Source organism: Staurois parvus, unplaced genomic scaffold, assembly GCF_062004578.1.
Source record: "Staurois parvus isolate SC_StPar_1 unplaced genomic scaffold, SC_StPar_1.0 ptg000080l, whole genome shotgun sequence".
NCBI classification, from domain to species: Eukaryota; Metazoa; Chordata; class Amphibia; order Anura; family Ranidae; genus Staurois; species Staurois parvus.
In genome coordinates, this window is record NW_028317876.1 from 6,795,466 (window position 1) to 6,818,485 (window position 23,020).

The 23,020-nt window shown below is 43.5% G+C and overlaps 1 protein-coding gene across 1 annotated transcript in view; it reads left to right on the forward strand.

Moving 5' to 3' along the window:
• LOC149469184 (EF-hand calcium-binding domain-containing protein 6-like) overlaps nucleotides 1–23,020 on the forward strand; it is a 135,094-nt gene that overhangs the window by 61,755 nt on the left and 50,319 nt on the right. Inside the window, exons 11-12 of the mRNA XM_089669608.1 lie at nucleotides 2,426–2,533; nucleotides 13,849–13,914. Of these exons, the coding sequence (XP_089525734.1) occupies nucleotides 2,426–2,533; nucleotides 13,849–13,914 (174 nt within the window). The remainder of the gene's footprint in view (nucleotides 1–2,425; nucleotides 2,534–13,848; nucleotides 13,915–23,020) is intronic.

Below are 23,020 nucleotides of genomic sequence, written 5' to 3' on the forward strand. Positions count from 1 at the left end.
TATTATATTTGTGTTGATGGTATTATTGATGAGCACTAATTAATATTTATTGTTAACACTGTCACATTTATTTAATTCGTATGAGATTTTGGGATCCCACATTCACATATTTTTATGATTTGAGTGTAGCGCTGCATTCTTTATTACTTTTATCACTCGTGGCACAACGCCGCTAAATGCTTATGCAAAAATGCTAAAAGAAGCTGAAAAACGTTTTTAATGTGACTTTACACAGCTGACGTTACCAGCGTTATCAAAATGTCAAGGGTGTATGAGGGCTAAAAATGAATGGCAGCCATGCGTGTCTTTGGCTGTGGGTGGTTGCGGGCATAGGCACAGATGTGATTTCCGCACCCACAACTACCTGCAATATTGTGAACCTAGAATTACAGATTTGCCACCAGTAACTGTTTTGTAAATGTGCCCCAAGCTTTGTGAAATGAGCCTATGACGTCTATCGTTGTACAGACCAGCCTAGCCAGAGATGAAAAATGGATTCTCCCATCCACACATGCAAGGTGGATGGAGGAATTATCCCCACTGGGACATTGTATTCTGACAGCGGGACTCATCCACTGCCAGAATACACTGATCATTTGCTGCAGCAGGCAGATCAAGAAAAGTTTTCCAACAACCCAATTCAGCAAAAGCCAATCCACATGTGGATCAAATTTCTGCCAACTCTTCTATGGTAAGCCTAAATGTTTGAAGTGCCTTTAAAGCCAGATAGTTTGTATAGAATGGTAGGGGGTCATCCCCTGTCTGCCCCCACCCTGGGAGCTACACTTTCTTTATGTGTCCTGGTAACCACTGTCATTGGGACTGAAAGTGAAGGAAAATCTAGAACAGGAATACAGGTGAACTATTCCAATGGGGACTCTTGTTTCAGTGACAGGGAAGGCTGTCTGTTGTAGGTTAGGTGTCAGGTATTCTGTAAGTTAACCCCTTGGTGCCTCCCGGCCCTTTAAGGGTTTCAGAAGCTGGGTGGCGGGGCAGGGCTTTAGGATCATGTGACCTCCGTGATTCGCCGTCACGGCAGTCACATGATTGGGAAAGATCCCGATCAAAAGAGGAGACCGGGACCTTTCCCTGAGCACCGGACATGTGTGCTGGGAGTGCGCAGGGCATGTGCTCTCAGCACATATGTTTTTCTTAATTGCACACAAATGTGTGGCCGCTCAACGTCAAGGCCCAGACGCCGGGAGGCAGCACATTTGCTTGCGGCCGGCGCCGAGAGATTAAAGTGGTTCTAAAGGCAGAAGGTTTTTTGCCCTAATGCATTCTCTTCATCAAGGTGAAAAACATTGTACTGTCTGTGCCTCCCCCCCAAACACTCACCTGACACCAGTGTTGATTCAGCGATGTCCCCATCGGCAGACCTGCTCTGATCTCTCTTCCTGCATTCATGAGCTTTACTGAGGGCAACAGGAGACATTGGCTTTTGCTTATGTTAGTCAAATCTAGTGAGAAGGGAGTGGGGGGCAGGGCCAAACCATGCTGTGTGTGTCTATAGATGCACACAACCCAGCCTGGGATCCAATCCGCAAGAGTGCCCCCATAGCATAGAAGTGGAGGAGCCTAGAGTGCTGGCGGTGTTCCCCAGAAGAGACGGTTTATGGCCACTCTGTGCAATACATGTTTGTTGTTTTAATTTAAAAAAAATGTTAGATTTACAGTCACTTTCAGATGAGGCTGCAGTGGATGCAGGGAAAGTCTTTGAGAGTTGCAGCTGTAATATAACTGCCAGTGATTTCATTACAGTATTAGAAATTATATTTTCGTAAGTACTAGTGTCTCTCTACCTTGCACAGGTGGGCCCATGGAAGCCAATTTGTCCTTTTGGATAGGGTAGACCTGGCTGTAAGGGCTTGTTTACATTTGTGGCAGCCCTTGTCACCCCTCTGAAAAGTGATCCTAGGAACGCTTTTAGAGGGTGGTTGACAGGTGGCTGGGAGGCGATATGTTGAATACTCACCTCCTGTTTTACCCTCAAAAGCCAACACCATTGCACATTCACCTAAACAGATTGCTTTCAGCAACAGAACACGATAGGGGGTAGACGTTTTGCTGCAACATGTGTACAACCCAATCCAGCTGCCTTTGCAGTTTAAGGGGGCCAGTCAGATGATGGCAGAACCTTGGCTCAATCGTCTATTTTTACCACCACCAACTTCAAGTATAAACAAGATTTGCAACCCATACCCTTTTGAAATGTTTCACAGTGAAGTTTGCTGGTGACTCAGAGGGGTCTACACAGTATTGGTGGATAGTGTTTGAAAAGGGAAAAATACACGTTAGTTATAAAACTTGTACAATAGTAAGTAGATTAGATAAAAGCAGTTGGTTAGCAGTGAATTTCAAGAAATGTTGTTTTCTTCTTTGGCTGAAGTTTTACCATTTTCAGTATGTTGTCCATTGTCTCCAGGTTTCATCGAGAAGGTGCCATTAGCCCTATGTCTACGCTAACCGCAGTGGAGGCCAAGCTGGCCAACCTCTTTCAGTCAGACTTCTTGGCACTACTTGCGACGTTTGAGTAAGTTTTATTTTTTACAGGAGAGTAATTATATATAATATGTTTTATTTTATTTCAAATGTATCTAGAGCTGAAACGTTCTTGATTTTGAATAGACTGGTGAGAGGTTGTCACCCTTCAATTGTCCATGCCCTTGCTGGGAAGATTCATCCTCTCTCTTTGTCTTGGAGTCCATTGGCAATGGGACAGACAGTGAGTGGAAATACAACATTTTGACTCTCCAGAAGAGTGGAAAAATCTTTAGTGTAGACCTATGTTCCCATGACAATTGCCTCAGATAGGATTGCACTTATTTCTCAATTCTACAGTGCCTTGAAAAAGTATTCATACCCCTTGAAACTTTCCACATTTTGTCCTGTTACAACCAAAAACATAAATGTATTTTATTGGGATTTTATGTGATAGACCAACACAAAGTGGCACATAATTGTGAAGTGAAAGGAAAATGGTAAATGGTTTTCAAATTTTTTTACAAATACATATGTGAAAAGTGTGGCATGCATTTGCATGCATATTCAGCCACCTTTACTCTGATACCCCTAACTAAAATCTAATGGGACCAATTGCCTTCAGAAGTCACTTAATTAGTAAATAGAGTCTATCTGTGTGTAACTTAATCTCAGTATAAATACAGCTGTTCTGTGAAGACCTCAGAGGTTTGTTAGAGAACATTAGTGAACAAACAGCATCATGAAGGCCAATGAACACACCAGACAGGTCAGGGGTAAAGTTGTGGAGACGTTTAAAGCACGGTTAGGTTATAAAAACATATCCCAAGCTTTGAACATCTCACAGAGCACTGTTCAATCCATCATCCGAAAATGGAGAGTATGGCACAACTGAAAACCTACTAAGACATGGCTGTCCAATTAAACTGACAGGCCGGGCAAGGGGAGCATTAATCAGAGAAGCAGCCAAGAGGCTCATGCTAACTCTGGAGGAGCTGCAGAGATCCACAGCTCAGGTAGGAGAATCTGTCCACAGGACAACTGTTAGTCGTGCACTCCACAAATCTGGCCTTTATGGAAGAGTGGCAAGAAGAAAGCCATTGTTGAAAGAAAGCCATAAGAAGTCCTGTTTGCAGTTTGTGAGAAGCAATATGGGAGACACAGCGAATATGAAGGTGCTCTGGGCAGATGAGACCAAAACTGAAGTTTTTGGCCTAAAAAGCAAAACACTATGTGTGGCGGAAAACTAACACTGCACATCACCCCGAACACACCATCCCCACCGTGAAACATGGTGGTGGCAGCATCATGTAGTGGGGATGCTTTTCTTCAGCAGGGACAGGGAAGCTGGTCAGAGTTGATGGGAAGATGGATGGAGCCAAATACAGGGCGATCTTAGAAGAAAACCTGTTAAACTCTGCAAAAAACTTGTTTGGGGGCGGGCTGGGGGTTGGGTTTGGGGGCGGACCTGGGCAAGGTTGGGTGGGGCAACTGATGGAGAGTAAATTTTGTGACGGGCTAGTAGGTCTGGACTCGAAATTTTAACCCCTGCCCTATTCTACCCCACCTCATTCTGTACACTGCACTGTACATTCCCTATTCCACACAGCCTCATCCTGTACACAGCACTGTACATTCCCTATTCCACACATCCTCATCCTGAAAACAGCACTGTACATTCCCTATTCCACACCACCTCATCCTGTACACTGCACTGTACATTCCCTATTCCAGACCGCCTCATCCTGTACACAGCACTGTACATCCCCTATTCCACACCGCCTCATCCTGTACACAGCACTGTACATCCCCTATTCCACACCGCCTCATCCTGTACACAGCACTGTACATTCCCTATTCCACACCGCCTCATCCTGTAAACTGCACTGTACATTCCCTATTCCACACCGCCTCATCCTGTACACAGCACTGTACATTCCCTATTCCACACAGCCTCATCCTGTACACTGCACTGTACATTCCCTATTCCACACATCCTCGTCCTGTACACAGCACTGTACATTCCCTATTCCACACATCCTCGTCCTGTACACTGCACTGTACATTCCCTATTCCACACATCCTCATCCTGTACACTGCACTGTACATTCCCTATTCCACACATCCTCATCCTGTACACAGCACTATACATTCCCTATTCCACGCATCCTCATCCTGTACACTGCACTGTACATTCCCTATTCCACACATCCTCATCCTGTACACAGCACTGTACATTCCCTATTCCACGTAGACTCATCCTGTACACTGCACTGTACATTCCCTATTCCACACCGCCTCATTCTGTACACTGCACTGTACATTCCCTATTCCACACACCCTCATCCTGTACACAGCACTGTACATTCCCTATTCCACACAGCCTCATTCTGTACACTGCACTGTACATTCCCTATTCCACACACCCTCATCCTGTACACTGCACTGTACATTCCCTATTCCACACCGCCTCATTCTGTACACTACACTGTACATTCCCTATTCCACACTGCCTCATCCTGTACACAGCACTGTACATTTCCTATTCCACACAGCCTCATTCTGTACACTGCACTGTAAATTCCCTATTCCACACATCCTCGTCCTTTACACAGCACTGTACATTCCCTATTCCACACATTCTCATCCTTTACACAGCACTGTACATTCCCTATTTCACACAGCCTCATCCTGTACACTGCACTGCACATTCATTATTCCACACAGCCTCATCCTGTACTCTGCACTGTACATTCATTATTCCACACAGCCTCATCCTGTACACAGCACTGTACATTCATTATTCCACACCGCCTCATCCTGTACACTGCACTGTACATTCCCTATTCCACACCGCCTCATCCTGTACACAGCACTGTACATTCCCTATTCCACACATCCTCATCCTGTACACTGCACTGTACATTCCCTATTCCACACCGCCTCATCCTGTACACAGCACTGTACATTCCCTATTCCACACATCCTCATCCTGTACACTGCACTGTACATTCCCTATTCCACACCGCCTCATCCTGTACACTGCACTGTACATTCCCTATTCCACACCGCCTCATCCTGTACACTGCACTGTACATTCCTTATTCCACACATCCTCATCCTGTACAATGCACTGTACATTCCCTATTCCACACTGCCTCATCCTGTACACAGCACTGTACATTCCCTATTCCACACTGCCTCATCCTGTACACAGCACTGTACATTCTCTATTCCACACATCCTCATCCTGTACATAGCACTGTACATCCCTATTCCACACTGCCTCATCCTGTACACTGCACTGTACATTCCCTATTCCACACAGCCTCATCCTGTACACTGCACTGTACATTCCCTATTCCACACATCCTCGTCCTGTACACAGCACTGTACATTCCCTATTCCACACATCCTCGTCCTGTACACTGCACTGTACATTCCCTATTCCACACATCCTCGTCCTGTACACAGCACTGTACATTCCCTATTCCACACATCCTCGTCCTGTACACTGCACTGTACATTCCCTATTCCACACATCCTCGTCCTGTACACAGCACTGTACATTCCCTATTCCACACAGCCTCATCCTGTACACTGCACTGTATATCCCCTATTCCACACCGCCTCGTCCTGTACACTGCACTGTACATTCCCTATTCCACACATCCTCGTCCTGTACACTGCACTGTACATTCCCTATTCCACACATCCTCGTCCTGTACACTGCACTGTACATTCCCTATTCCACACAGCCTCGTCCTGTACACTGCACTGTACATTCCCTATTCCACACATCCTCGTCCTGTACACAGCACTGTACATTCCCTATTCCACACATCCTCGTCCTGTACACTGCACTGTACATTCCCTATTCCACACATCCTCGTCCTGTACACTGCACTGTACATTCCCTATTCCACACATCCTTGTCCTGTACACAGCACTGTACATTCCCTATTCCACACAGCCTCATCCTGTACACTGCACTGTACATTCCCTATTCCACACAGCCTCATTCTGTACACTGCACTGTACATTCCCTATTTCACACATCCTTGTCCTGTACACAGCACTGTACATTCCCTATTCCACACAGCCTCATCCTGTACACTGCACTGTACATTTACTATTCCACACAGCCTCATTCTGTACACTGCACTGTACATTCCCTATTCCACACAGCCTCATCCTGTACACTGCACTGTACATTCCCTATTCCACACCGCCTCATCCTGTACACTGCACTGTACATTCCCTATTCCCACACAGCCTCATCCTGTACACTGCACTGTACATTCCCTATTCCACACAGCCTCATCCTGTACACTGCACTGTACATTCCCTATTCCCACACAGCCTCATCCTGTACACTGCACTGTACATTCCCTATTCCCACACAGCCTCATCCTGTACACTGCACTGTACATTCCCTATTCCACGTAGACTCATCCTGTACACTGCACAGTACATTCCCTATTCCACACTGCCTCATCCTGTACACTGCACTGTACATTCCCTATTCCACACCGCCTCATCCTGTACACAGCACTGTACATTCCCTATTCCACACATCCTCGTCCTGTACACAGCACTGTACATTCCCTATTCCACACATCCTCGTCCTGTACACTGCACTGTAAATTCCCTATTCCACACATCCTCATTCTGTACACAGCAATGTACGTTCCCTATTCCACACATCCTCATCCTGTACACAGCACTGTATGTTCCCTATTCCACACAGCCTCATCCTGTACACTGCACTGTATATCCCCTATTCCACACAGCCTCATCCTGTACACAGCACTGTATGTTCCCTATTCCACACAGCCTCATCCTGTAGACTGCACTGTACGTTCCCTATTCCACACAGCCTCATCCTGTACACAGCACTGTACATTCTCTATTCCACACCGACTCATCCTGTACACAGCACTGTACATTCCCTATTCCACACCGCCTCATTCTGTACACTGCACTGTACATTCCCTATTCCACACACCCTCATCCAGTAATGCCCGTAGCGTAAATGACAGGAAAAAATAGCGCAGGGCAGGCATGACTAGGCCTAGAGTGGGTAAGGAAGGCTAGAAAGGGTTAAGTCAGTGCAGGGGGTTTGAAAAATGCATAGGTGGGAGCTGGTTGGTAGAGGGAGAACGTGGGTGGTCTCCTGGCACCTTTGGGTGGGGTGGTCTGGGTGGGGGGCGGTCATTCGGAAGCTGGACGTTGGTGAGTGAGCTTCCCTCCCACCCTCCCTATTTGGTGAGTTTTGGTTTCTTCTATGAGGAACGGGGGTTCTGCGGTTCAGGGGCGGTTTGTTGGTCTTTGGAGGCGGGTATTATCTGGAAGGTACAGAGAATGGTGTGGGACCCATCGGTGGTATGGTGTGCCCGGGGAACATTCCAGTTAACCAAGGTTTAACTGGAATGTGGTGGTGCTGCACTGCGGACGGTAAGGTTGTCTCCGAGCTGGGTGGTTGCGGCTGGAGGCCGGTTGGTATATGGGGTCCGCAGGTGCATTTTGGATAATTTTGTGGATGGGGCCTTCGAAGACCAACAACAAATTGGTATGTTTCTGTATAAGGAATTGGTTTGGTGTTTAAAATTGTGTGGTTAATAATAAAAGGCCATGTTGGCCATTTACTCCAAATCGGTGTCATGTTTTTATTTAAATAAGAGTTATAGGTAAGGGGATCTGGAGGAACCGATCTCTGGTGCACTAGTCATGTACACAGCACTGTACATTCCCTATTCCACATCGCCTCATTCTTTACACTGCACTGTATATTCCCTATTCCACACATCCTCATCCTGTACACTGCACTGTACATTCCCTATTTCACACATCCTCATCCTGTACACTGCACTGTACATTCCCTATTCCACACAGCCTCATCCTGTACACTGCACTGTACATTCCCTATTCCCACACAGCCTCATCCTGTACACAGCACTGTACATTCCCTATTCCCACACATCCTCATCCTGTACACAGCACTGTACATTCCCTATTCCACACTGCCTCATCCTGTACACAGCACTGTACATTCCCTATTCCACACTGCCTCATCCTGTACACTGCACTGTACATTCCCTATTCCACACTGCCTCATCCTGTACACAGCACTGTACATTCCCTATTCCACACATCCTCGTCCTGTACACAGCACTGTACATTCCCTATTCCACACCTCCTCGTCCTGTACACAGCACTGTACATTCCCTATTCCACACATCCTCATCCTGTACACTGCACTGTACGTTCCCTATTCCACACATCCTCATCCTGTACACAGGACTGTACATTCCCTATTCCACACAGCCTCATCTTGTACACTGAACTGTACATTTTCTATTCCCCGTCACCTCATTCTGTACACAGCACTGTACATTCCCTATTCCACACATCCTCATCCTGTACACAGCACTGTACATTTTCTATTCCCCGCTACCTCATTCTGTACACTAGTTCAGAGAGGTCCTCATGTTACATAGATTTGGTAAATCTGAACAAAGATTGCAAGGCCAGATTTTTACATGTATTGTGACCTATATACAGTATATATAGTTTAAACCACCTGACAAGTTTCTATCTTTTGGGGTTCTGGGTCTTCACACCCTTTTGCATTTTGCTAGCATATTGAGGATTTTTTCTCACATTAGCAAAGTTTCTGTTATTTGTAATATATTAAAATAATTTAATCGAGGGAGGGTGGTTTTTCAGCCTTGCATCCCCCGGCCCGGCCCTTCAGCCTACCAGATGACAACCAATGGTGCCCCCCATGCCCCAGCGGGGAGGGAAAACCAGGCCCTGACCATCCAGTGTCTTGCCTTTCTCTTCAATCTGCTCTGGTATGCCTGCCCAGGTAGTGGGTCCCTGTTTTGGGTGGGGAAGAGCCCCTTGCCTTCCTTGCAGTGAGCAGTGAGTCTGCCAAGACCCAAAGGCAAAACAGGTTGGCCAGAAAGATGCTACCGGTAGCTGGGCCGAGCAGGAGAGCCAGTTTGGAGAACCCTCCCTGTCCCTCCTCTCCCAACTCTGCCTGTCCACTCTGGCGGCAGAGCACAAAAGTTTCTTCGGCAGCCCCTGGTCTCGGGCCCATGCAAAAAAAAAAATATATATATAGCACCCTTCTAGTGCAGCTAGTGGAAGCTAGATCCTATTGGTTAGACTGGAGCTGTTACCAGCTGAGGTGTAATAGCCAGAGAAGTCAAATTGTGGTCAGGGCTGAGAGACTCTGCAGGCCAGCCCCTCTGGAATTTCATCCTGCTCTGAGGCCTTTGGAGGAGGGCCTTGGAGGCAGTGGGTGAATCTGAGGAGTTGATGGCTGCACTCTTGAGGGACCTCAGCCAATCCCCAACAGAAGGCTTGGCAAGGGGCTGGGACTCCTTTAAAAGTATAAGATCCTGCTCAGTAGGAGGAGTGTGAGGAGTCGGGTGGGAGAAGGAGTAGGAAGATGTTGGGCTGGAGGAGGAAGGCTGCCAAGAGGCCTAGTGGGATGGGGCCTGTCTGGGAGCCTGGGGGAGGGGAGGAGGAAAACTCGGGACTCACTGGCCCCCTGAGTGAGGACCACCTGTATGGCAGGGAAGGAGCAGCCCAGCTGATAGGACTGGTAGCAGCAGCTATCCTGCAAGCGGTACAGGATAGAATCTGAGTGAGTACACCCTGGGTGGATAGGGGAAGGAGCACTCTGCTGAAAGTCTCCAGATTACTGAGTGAAGAAGAGTTCATCTAGGGTATGGGGTGGTACAACTAGGAGATGATGGCTAGCACTCCAACAGAGACTGTGTTGCTGAAGAAGGATAGGCTTGTGAATAGTTCAGGAAGTTGTCCTCAGTTATCGGTTCTCTTGGGCATCCTATACCCGCTTACCCTATTCAAGTTCTAATCCCCTCAATAAATACCAAAATGCTAAAGGACTGGTTTCTGTCTCCAAATGAAAGTTTGTGTGGAAAATGCTGAATGACTGGCTGTGCAGGACTATGGGGAAACCCAAATTCATATATATATAACTGAAAGAACACACCCAAGTAAACAAATTAACCTGTTCAAAGGATACCTGTCAAAAGAGAGTTTTAAAGTATTAAATAATTTGACTCTTGTTAGTGTGAACAGTCTGTGATTAGGTCTCTTAATTAATTTGCTTTCAGCAATTTGATAACTTACCAATTATCTATGTAATATATTCTGTGTATCCTATGTTGCAAATACCTTGTCTTGTCTGTTCATTTGACTGACTATGTACAGTACAACATAGGTGCATGTCTTTGTTAGCATTGATCTTGATACTTTATGTCCATTTCAATACTAATAAAAACTTTTTTGGATTAAAGCAGTAGTAAACCGCATCCAAAAAAAGCAAGGAAAAAAAACGCCTGCAAGGTAAAGGCATAATGTGCTAGTATGCATTGCATACTAGCACATCATGAAGGACTTACTTTGAAATTAAGCCATCCAGCGAAGAGCTGTCACGGCTGTCTGGGGCTTCCATCTTCACCCAGTCTTCCTTCCAAGTTCTTGAGCTTTGACTGGCTGACTGGCCAAGCCACGATGATGTCACCCCCACACATGTGCGCGGGATTCCCGGGTCATAGCACAGTGCTCTGAAGAAATGGCATGGGTATGCTGTTCCTTCAGAGCACATGCGCTGGCTTTCAGAAAGTTCTAATATCTCCTAAACGGTGCACATTCAGGAGATATTCATTTTACCTACAAGTAGGCTTTAATATAAGCTTACCTGTAGGTAAAATTATTAAATAAGAGTTTACTACCACTTTATAAGAAAAAGCATTAAATAATTTGGACATACAAGTGAAACTCGAAAAATTAGAATATCATGCAAAATTTAATTTATTTCAGTAATGCAACTTAACCCCTTGATGCCGACGTCACACAAATATGCGGCCTCACGGAACTGGGCTTTTTTCCGTGGGGCCGCATATTTGCGTACTTGTCTTTGTGCTGGGAGCGCACCACTCGGCACACTCCCAGCACAAAGACTGTGGTGTCACTGAGAGCCCCGGGTCCCGTTCTAACAATCGGGACCCGGGACTCCGGATTCCGGGTCACATGATCGCTGTGATAGCCTCTGATTGGCTATCACAGTGATCAGTCACTGTGCAGCCCAGCCCCCTTGTTTTTTTCTCTCTATGAATGAAGAAGAGAGATTCATTGTAGTTTTCTAACTCCTGGCATAGAGAGAAAAAAAAAGGTTGTAAAAAAAAAAAAAAAAAGAAGATAAATACATAAATAAATAAATAATGAAGAATAAAAAAAAAAGAAAGAAAAATACCTAGATCAAGGTTTGATCTAGTTCAGTGCCAGGGTTAGTGTTTGGGTCAAGGTCATGGTCAAAGGTCAAAGGTCAGGGTCAAAGGTCAGGATTAAAAAAAATTGGTGTTAGTGTCAATGTCAGTGTCAATGTGTTTTAGGTATAAAAAAAACCCCACAAAAACAAAATTCTATTGTTTCTGGGCTATACTACGGGTACAAACAACAAATAACATACACATATATGGTATCGCTGCAGTTGTCAAGAGCTGGAGAATTTATTTTGGGTTGTTCTTTGGTGGAAGGTTATGGTAGTAACAAGAAACATATCCGAGCTATCCATTACCATTTACCACCAAATGAAAGCCCAATTTCTCCTGAAAAAATCAAGGTATAATCCACCTGGATGTACAAAGTAGTTGTGATGATATATATGGTTTTACTAATACATGTCAACATTGCAGAATTGTGCTTAGGCATTTAGATCTGTTCTACCCTTAGGCGTGAAGGGGTTAAAAAGTGAAACTAATATATGAGATAGACTTATTACATGCAAAGCAAGATAGTTGAAGCCGTGATTTTTCATAATTGTGATGATTATGGCTTACAGCTCATGAAAGCCCCAAACCCAAAATCTCAGAAAATTAGAATATTGTGAAAAGGTGCAATATTCTAGGCTCAAAGTGTCCCACTCTAATCAGCTAATTAAGCCATAACACCATCAAAGGGTTCCTGAGCCTTTAAATGGTCTCTCAGTCTGGTTCAGTAGGAATCACAATTATGGGAAAGACTACTGACCTGACAGTTGTGCAGAAAACCATCATTGACACCCTCCATAAGGAGGGAAAGCCTCAAAAGGTAATTGCAAAAGAAGTTGGACGTTGCCAAAGTGCTGTATCAAAGCACATTAATAGAAAGTTGTGTGGAAGGGAAAAGTGTGGAAGAAAAAGGTGCACAAGCAGCAGGGATGACCACAGCCTGGAGAGGATTGTCAGGAAAAGGCCATTCAAAAGTGTTGGGGACTTTCACAAGGAGTGGACTGAGGCTGGAGTCAGTGCATCAAGAGCCACCACACACAGATGGATCCTGGACATAGGCTTCAAATGTCGTATTCCTTTTGTCAAGCCGCTCCTGAACAACAAACAACGTCAGAAGCGTCTTACCTGGGCTAAAGAAAAACAGACCTGGTCTGTTGCTCAGTGGTCCAAAGTCCTCTTTTCTGATGAGAGCAACTTTTGCATCTCATTTGGAAACCAAGGGCCCAGAGTATGGAGGAAGAATGGAGAGGCACACACTGCAAGATGTTTGAAGTCCAGTGTGAAGTCTCCACAGTCTGTGTTGATTTGGGGAGCCATGTCATCTGCTGGTGTTGGTCCACTGTGCTTTATTAAGTCCAGGGTCAACGCAGCCGTCTACCAGGAGATTTTGGAGCACTTCATGCTTCCTTCCGCAGACGAGCTTTATGGGGATGCTGACTTCATTTTCCAGCAGGACTTGGCACTTGCCCACACTGCCAAAAGCACCAAAACCTGGTTCAATGACCGTGGGATTACTGTGCTTGATTGGCCAGCAAACTCGCCTGACCTGAACCCCATAGAGAATCTATGGGGCATTGCCAAGAGAAAGATGAGAGACATGAGACCGAACAATGCAGAAGAGCTGAAGGCCGCTATTGAAGCATCCTGGTCTTCCATAACACCTCAGCAGTGCCACAAGCTGATAGCTTCCATGCCACGCCGCATTGAGGCAGTAATTGCTGCAAAAGGGGCCAAACCAAGTACTGAGTACATATGCTTGCTTATACTTTTCAGAGGTCCGATATTGTTCTATGTACAATCCTTGTTTTATTGATTGCATGTAATATTCTAATTTTCTGAGATTGTGGATTTGGGGTTTTCATGAGCTGTAAGCCATAATCATCACAATTATGACAAATCACGGCTTGAACTATCTTGCTTTGCATGTAATGAGTCTATCTCATATATTAGTTTCACCTTTTAAGTTGCATTACTGAAATAAATGTTTTGCACGATATTCTAATTTTTCGAGTTTCACCTGCATATTACTGACATGTTTTTCCCTCTTTCCCTCCAGAAAAATTGATAAATACAACAGAAATGTAATCAGTCAGCAGGAATTTCGAGCTGCAATAGAGAGCAGGTAGGTACACTGAGACTGAATATTACAAATTTAATTCAGGTTGTATTTTCTTCTGTGTTATCTGATTACACATTATTACATGTCCATACTTTTCATAAGCTCATTTTGCTATTTATAAGCTTCTGTCTACAGAATGTTCCCTTTTTCAGAGGGATGTAAATGGCTGTGCTTCTCTTTAATCCTCCCACATCCAAGTCCATTTTGGTACGCAAAAAAAACATGAAAAAGGTGTGCATCTTCTTCAATCTTTGCACACCCGAACAGAAGCGGATCAGTTGCATGATGATGCAAATGAACTCACATCTGCCCCCCATAGAGATTTGATGGGTCAGTTTTTCCTTCATCACAAGATGGAGAAAGTCGAAAGGGGACACAGATATAACAAAAGTGACATCCATCCCATCCTGTTGCAATCATGTTTACAGATCCCCTGCTGACATGCAACAGAGAACAGCCATTTGAAAGGGGCCTTAGGCAGTTATAATCACTTCATTTCTGCACATGGAGAGACTTCCACAGGTCTCCACATTTCTGAGATATCGATAAAGTGGAGGTCATTAACCACCTCCCGCCCGCCATATAGTAATATGACGGACACAAGATAGTTCTCTTGTTCTGGGAGGACGTCATATGACATCCTCCCATTCTCACCGCGCATGCGCGGCTCCCGGAGCGCACGGCGATCGGCAGTGCGCTGTGCCCCTCAGACACAGCAGATCACCGATCCACGGAAAGAGCTGAAGATGTTGGCTCGGTCATGTGATCAGCTGTGTCCAATGACAGCTGATCACATGTAAACAGGGAAATGTTGGTTATCAGCATTTTTCTCCCCACGAGCTGTCACGCTGACAGCTCATGAGGAGAGGAGAGCCGGTAATCGGCATTCCTCGGAGGGGACATGTACACAGATCATCAGGGCAGTGATGATCAGTGTGCCCTGATGATCTGTGTAGCCCCAGCAGCGCTACCTGGCAGTTTCCATCAGTGCCAGCTCTCAGTGCTCATCCATGCCTCCTGCCAGTGCCCATCAGTGCCACATCAATGCCACATATCAGTGCCCATCTGAGCTGCCTTTCATTGTCACCCATCAGTGCCAGTCAATACCACCTATCAATGCCAGTCAGGGCCACCTATCAGTGCTGCCAATCAGTGCCACCTATCAGTGTGCATCAGTACTGCCTATCAGTGCCCGTCAGTGCTGCCTATCAGTGCCGCCTAACAGTGCCAGTCAGTGCCACCTAACAGTGCCAGTCAGTGCAGCCTATCAGTGCCAGTCAGTGCCGCCTGTCAGTGCCGCCTATCAGTGCCAGTCAGTGCCACCTATCAGTGCCACCTGTCAGTGCCATATATGAGTGCTGCCTTTCAGTGTCCATCAGTGCCACCTACCAGTGCCTCCTCATCAGTGCCACCTATCAGTGTCCATCAGTGTAGCCTATCAGTGCCCATCACTGCCACCTCATTAGCGTACATCAGTGAAGGAGAAAATTCACGTATTTACTAAATGTTATAACAAAAACTAAAACTTTTTTTTTTCAAAATTTTAAATGGTTTTTGGTTTGTTTAAGAAAAAATAAGAATCCCAGAGGTGATTCACCACCAAAATAAAGCTCTATCTGTCACAAAAAAATGATAAATATTTCATATGGATACAGTGTTGCATGACCGCGTAATTGTCATTCAAAGTGTGACAGCGCTAAAAGCTGGAAATTGGCCTGGGCAGGAAGGGGGTATGAGTGCCCTGTAGGCTAGTAGTTAAACCTATGTACAAAGGGTAAAACTGCATTTAAAATAAGTAGTAAATAGTAAAGTAAATATTCACTTAGTGGATAAGGTCAAGCTGTGTTCAGTTCCGTCATCCAGTCACGCGCTGTCAGTCACTGGCTCTCTGCTCTGCCTCTCCAGCGCTCACTAGAGTGCCAGGCTGTGGAGAGGACAGGAGCGATTATAGCTCTGGCTCTCAGTGGTGTGATGAGAGGCTGAGCCATCTGAGTGGATTCCAACATAAAAGTCGGGATCCTTGTAGAGCCTGGACTGGCTCTGTGATGTCAGATGACAGACGACTTTAGTTCACTATTGGCTGAATCTGGGTCACAGGAGTCCAGAAATAAGTGCACTTCTGTGACCCAGAAGAGAAGTATGGCTGAAAAAGCTTTGGCCATACTTTCCTTAGGTTTCTGTGCTCTGATTCTTGAATTAGACAAAGCAAGTCATTAGAAAAACACTTTTTGCCTTCAATAGAAATCTGGAATGTCTCATCCAGAAAGCTGGATCAGGATTTCTTTTACTCGGGAAAGTAAGGCATTCATTTAAGTGCAGCTCGATTGCTGATGGTGCTATGCAAAAGCAAATCCGTCCATAACCAGGAAGGATTAGGACATTTTATGCAGAACTGGTAGCACATGAGTGTCTGTTGTAGGAATGGGATTGTGGGTACATGTCATCTTCCACTCAATATCTTATCAGACTTATATGTCCATATAACAAAGATATTTCTGTGCATTTCTACCCCCCATCATCTTCCCCCGCTGCTCCTCTGCCTTCCTCTTCACTGTCTCACAACCTCCGTCGCCCAGCTTCCCACTATTGTGTCCTAATCCTACCATTGTCTCAATATTCCATCACTGTCTCCCATTCAGCTCTCATGCATAACAGCTATTGTTAGATTGTGGATAACTGGCATAAAAATGAAACTTTTATAAGGATGCTTTGGTCATTCAATATAAAGCCAGTGATATGTTAAGAACGTGTCTGACTGGTTTTCTAATTCAGCTGTTCCATGCCACCAGTGTACAGGAACACCTTGGCTACCCATAGACAATAGGGATAAAGCCTGTGGGAGCATGACACTTTTCCCAACTCAGTGATTCATCTAATAGTCAGGCATTTGACTTGTGATTGTTCTATATACTGTATCTATATGTGCCTGCCAGTGACAACATAATATTTCTGTATATTTGCACAAATATCAGAGTTTACCATGCTATTGTGATCTATAGCAGCTGACAATAGACATTGCTTGTTGTCTTCCATCTGTAAGCAGTCGATTCACATTGGTGGACTATCTGGCATATAACCATTGGAGCACTGTTGTTACCTTTGCTAGGTCTCTGTGCCATAGTCAGTTTCTGAACAGTGCTACTCAATGACCAGTAATCCCTATTGCTCTCCCAAAATGAATTTTCAGCTGCCACATGGGTCACAGGGAATTGCGATAATTACATAAAGTCACACATGTCATCTCAGGTCCCTGCAAGCTTTATTATATCATTATGTGTATGTATGTATATATATATATATATATATATATATATATATATATATATGAATATATATATATATATTTTTTATTATTTTATTTCAGGTACTTATATAGCGCTGTCAATTTACGCAGCACTTTACACACACATATATATATATATATATATATATATCTATATTGTACATTCACATCACTCCCTAACCCTCAAGGGGTGTACAATCTAAGGTCCCTAGCTTACATTCCTACATACACATACTAGGGCCAATTTAGACAGGAGCCAATTAACCTACCAGCATGTCTTTGGAGTGTGGGAGGAAACCAGAGTACCCGGAGGAAACCCACGCAGGCACAGGGAGAACATGCAAACTCCAGGCAGGAGGTCCCGTAGCTGCATATAATATATAATATACATGAAGGGTGTTATATATACACAGTATATGTGTGTGTGTGTATATATATATATATATATACAGTCAGGTCCATAAATATTGGGACATCAACACAATTCTAACATTTTTGGCTCTATACACCTCCACAATGGATTTGAAATGAAAGGAACAAGATGTGCTTTAACTGCAGACTGTCAGCTTTAATTTGAGGGTACTTACATCCAAATCAGGTGAACGGTGTAGGAATTACAACAGTTTGCATATGTGCTTCCCACTTGTTAAGGAACCAAAAGTAATGGGACAGAATAATAATAATAAATCAAACTTTCACTTTTAATACTTGGTTGCAAATCCTTTGCAGTCAATTACAGCCTGAAGTGTGGAAGGCATAGACATCACCAGATGCTGGGTTTCATCCCTGGTGATGCTCTGCCAGGCCTCTACTGCAACTATCTTCAGTTCCTGCTTGTTCTTGGGGCATTTTCCCTTCAGTTTTGTCTTCATCAAGTGAAATGCATGCTCAATTGGATTCATGTCAGGTGATTGACTTGGCCATTGCATAACATTCCACTTCTTTCCCTTAAAAAACTCTTTGATTGCTTAGGCAGTATGCTTTGGGTCATTGTCCATCTGCACTGTGAAGCGGCATCCAATGAGTTCTGAAGCATTTGGCTTAATATGAGCAGATAATATTGCCCGAAACACTTCAGAATTCATCCTGCTGCTTTTGTCAGCAGTCACATTATTGATTAAATACAAGAGAACCAGTTCCATTGGCAGCCATACATGCCCACGCCATGACACTACCACCACCATGCTTCACTGATGAGGTGGTATGCTTAGGATCATGAGCAGTTCCTTTCCTTCTCCATACTCTTCTCTTCCCATCACTCTGGTATGAGTTGATCTTGGTCTCATCTGTCCATAGGATGTTGTTCTAGAACTGTGAAGGCATTTTTAGATGTCGTTTGGCAAACTCTAATCTGGCCTTCCTGTTTTTGAGGCTCACCAATGGTTTACATCTTGTGGTAAACCCTCTGTATTCACTCTGGTGAAGTCTTCTCTTGATTGTTGACTTTGACACACATACACCTACCTCCTGGAGAGTGTTCTTGATCTGGCCCACTGTTGTGAAGGGTGTTTTCTTCACCAGGGAAAGAATTCTTCGGTCATCAACCACAGTTGTTTTCCGTGGTCTTCCGGGTCTTTTGGTGTTGCTGAGCTCACCGGTGCGTTCCTTATTTTTAAGAATGTTCCAAACAGTTGTTTTGGCCACGCCTAATGTTTTTGCTATCTCTCTGATGGGTTTGTTTTGTTTTTCCAGCCTAATGATGGCTTGCTTCACTGATAGTGACAGCTCTTTGGATCTCATCTTGAGAGTTGACAGCAACAGATTCCAAATGCAAATAGCACACTTGAAATGAACTCTGGACCTTTTATCTGCTCATTGTAATTGGGATAATGAGGGAATAACACACACCTGGCCATGGAACAGCTGAGAAGCCAATTGTCCCATTACGTTTGGTCCCTTAACAAGTGGGAGGCACATATGCAAACTGTTGTAATTCCTACACCGTTCACCTGATTTGGATGTAAATACCCTCAAATTAAAGCTGACAGTCTGCAGTTAAAGCACATCTTGTTCGTTTAATTTCAAATCCATTGTGGTGGTGTATAGAGCCAAAAATGTTAGAATTGTGTCGATGTCCCAATATTTATGGACCTGACTGTGTGTATATATATATATATATATATATATATATATATACACACACACACAAACACACATGAGGGGCATTCACATCAAGCCGCGACGTTTTATTTTACTGGTATATAAACGGATTCTAGCTGCATGCAGTAGTAAGTTACAAGTGTTTCCTATTACTGATAGGCGCACATGTTGTGGGCTAGTCCAGAGATGGTTAATCGGGATGGCAGATAACAGTGTTAGTGTGTGCATGAAATAGCGTGTAGTGATGAAGTTTCTTTTGTAAAATCCATGGATATCTACAAAAGACTTCAAGCACAGTATGGCAATGAGATGCTCAGCCGCAGTAAGACATCTGAACGGTGTAAACCTTTTTAAAGATGGCCATACGTCGATCAGTGACGATCCCGGCCATGGTGGTTCCCAACCCTCAGCAGTCATTCCTGTGAACATTCAGCACGTGCAATGCCTGATCCGGGATTATCGACACATAACCTGCTGTGAAATTGCACAAGAGACAAATCTTTTTGTGGGAACGGTGAACACAAGGTTGATGATGTGAATCAGGCTGTTCTAGGATGGTTCAGGCGTGCAGACAAATCTTTCTATGCCAAAGCTTTCCAGGCATTAGTTAAATGCTGGGATAAGTGTATAAATGTAGCAGGGGAGTATATGGAAAAATAAATGCAGTTTCCACACCTTGAAATTTGTTCTTTTATTATAATAATTATCCACTTCTATACCAGGCACTTTTACCCCCTTCCTGCCCAGGCCAATTTTCAGGTTTCAGCGCTCTCACATTTGAATGACAATTGCGTGGTCATACAACACCCAAACTAAAATTTTATCATTTTCTTCACACAACTAGAGCTTTCTTTTGGTGGAATTTAATCACCGCTGGGGTTTTTATTTTTTGCTAAATTAACAAAAAAAGACCAAAAATTCTGGAAAAAAACACGTTTTTCTTTGTTTCTGTTATAAAAGTTTGCATAATAAATAATTGTTCTTCATAAATTTAGGCCGAGATGTATTCTGCTACATTCCTTTGGTGAAAATAACCCAAATTAGTATTTATTATTTAGTCTGTAGGAAAATTATAGAGTTCACAAACTATGGGATATATCTAAATATTGATCAATCCTGAAGTTCTGACAGCCAATCTAATTTCTTGAGGTCCAAGAATGTCAGAACAGTACAGATATCCCCAAATTACCCCTTTTTGTAAAGTAGGCAGTCCGATGTATTTCATAACAGGCATGGCGAGTTTTTTGAAGTTGTAATTTTGTTTGTCAAAATTTTTCGGAAATGAAGAAATTTTCACTATTTTTTTTTACATACTGACACCAGTGCAGTACAGTGTCACCATATAACTGGCATGGCGGTGATCAGGGACACTGGCTGGTGACAGTACGAAAAAAAAATGATAATTTTTTTTTTTTTTTTAATATTTTTATTACATTTATTTCTCTTTTTTAAGATTTTTTTTTTCATATTTCACTATGACCAAAGTAGTATAATGTTACCATAGTAACATTGTACTACTTTGGGGAAGTGATCTATATATATATTTTTTTTTTACACAATTTGTTTATAGCAAAGAATTACTTTGCTATAAGCAAGCATTTATCTGAATGAAATCGATTCATTCAGGATTTTTTTTTCCATAACTGTGATTTGGCCACAGCTAATCACATGACACAGCTGGGCTGTGATTGGCCCAGCTTGTGCATGTGATCGCTGTGACCATTCACAGCTAGCCACACTTGTATACAATGGATGGCATGATAGGAAGCCATCCATTGTATACAATTGTCATGTGACCTGCTGTGATTGGTCACAGCAGGTCACATGGTACTGGCAACGGGGCCGGTACACAGATCTGTCATCGGCTGTGTCCTAGGTACATGGCCGGTGACAGATCGCGCCGCTGCGCGGCTCTGCTGGCATGCGAACTGCGCATGCCTGAAAGGACGCCATATGGCGTCCACCCGGAGGGACGAGGGTTTTTGCCGGCCGCCATTCGGCCATAGGTGGGGCGGGAACAGGTTAAATAAACTCAGAAGTCCTGGTTTGACTTGAACGCCCCTCGTGTATATATAAAATATGTTTTTGGTGCTTGGTAGGGAAATCATCTGTGTGCTGGAGCCCTTGTTCTTTGTATATGATTATTGTGATTTCAGGCTGGCTACAATAAAATGCACATTTGCAGCAGAGAAATATATTGTAAAAATCAGGTGTGTTATAGATTGTAGACAGGCAATAGGAATCTTGTCTGTACTACCAGACATATACTGTATATTTCTACTGAAGTCAAAAAAGAAAAGCTAGAAGAAATTATTGTGCCATTTACATTTAAAGATTAAATCCAGGAAAAATGTGTGTTTAAGTTTTTGGTAGAGCTTGGAACGGTTTGACCGTCTGTCAGCTTTTTATTGTTTTCTGGGTGTCTGTTAGGGAGGATTTCCCCTGCTTCATGTACTGCATTCCAGCACAAGAAGTGAGCTAATTCATCTTTGGGGTTAGGTTGAGAGTTAGGGAAATGTTCAAATTTAAGGTCAGGGTTATTTATAGGGCTGAGCTAAGGACATAGGCCGCTTTAAACTTGAAAACTTTAAACTTAATTCTGAAAAGATGAATTTTGTTGTTGCATGAATTGTTTGAATTAAAAACCCTAAAACCCTTAACCCTACCTTCTACCTAAAACAAAATTAAAAAGGAAGTTAATGAACTGTCAAAGGCTGGCAGCCAAAATAAATAGTTACAGGCTTATACAAGATATTCTGCTAGTTTAGGGGGATCTGATACACCGTAATACTTACCTTACTCCACAGTCCCACAGGCTTCCTCTATTTTGGACTACAGGTCCTCTGAGGCCACAATTCTTCTCTGGTCATGTGGCAACCATCTTGCCAGTGTCATTTCGTACAATTAGTTGTACATAAAGATGGGGCCTGTTGACTGGCACAGGACTTAGGTGTAGAATGAATATGTGTCTCCATCCCTCAAAATAAAATGAGCAATATATTATGTATATGTGGGCAAGGGGCATTGCTATTTATTTTTCCAAGCGGTTACTATGGATTATTGCACTTTTCACATAGTACTTCCCATTGTTGGCTTAATATTTAATGTGTAGTGAAAAATAAGACAGACTTTTTATTGAGTTTAGTGGAACATATACTGACCCCCTCCACCCCCACTTCTACATTGGTTTCCCTCTTGCTAAATGAGAGAGAAAAAAACACTGTAGTGTTGTGGGATTTTTTTTTATCAATTATGATTTATTTTGCATATGGATTCATTTTAGATTTATTTTGTTTTTCTGAAAATGTCCAGAGTTACTAGACTAGATAGGTTTATTAATGGAAAATTACTGTTTCTTGGACATTTTATAAAATTAGTATGCAAGTCAGCTATGGCAATGATATTTTGTGCATAAATTGCATATAGAGATATGTTGGAGATCATCACTCAATAACTAGATCTCTTTTAGATTAAGTATTGGTATTCATTTTATTAGTATTAGAAGTAGTATTAATTTAGAACTGGGAGGAAAACTTTTAACGTTAACAACTTTATATAACTTATTTTTGTTATATAGCATGAAGGAAACTGTCCATTTAAAATAAGCTGCTTGATTTGGATGAGGTTTTTTTGTTTTTTTGATGATTGCGCATTCACCTATTCATCATCTCCTGTGTCTATTAAACCTGTGGGTTTGCAGGACTTCACTTGTTCTCATTTCATACA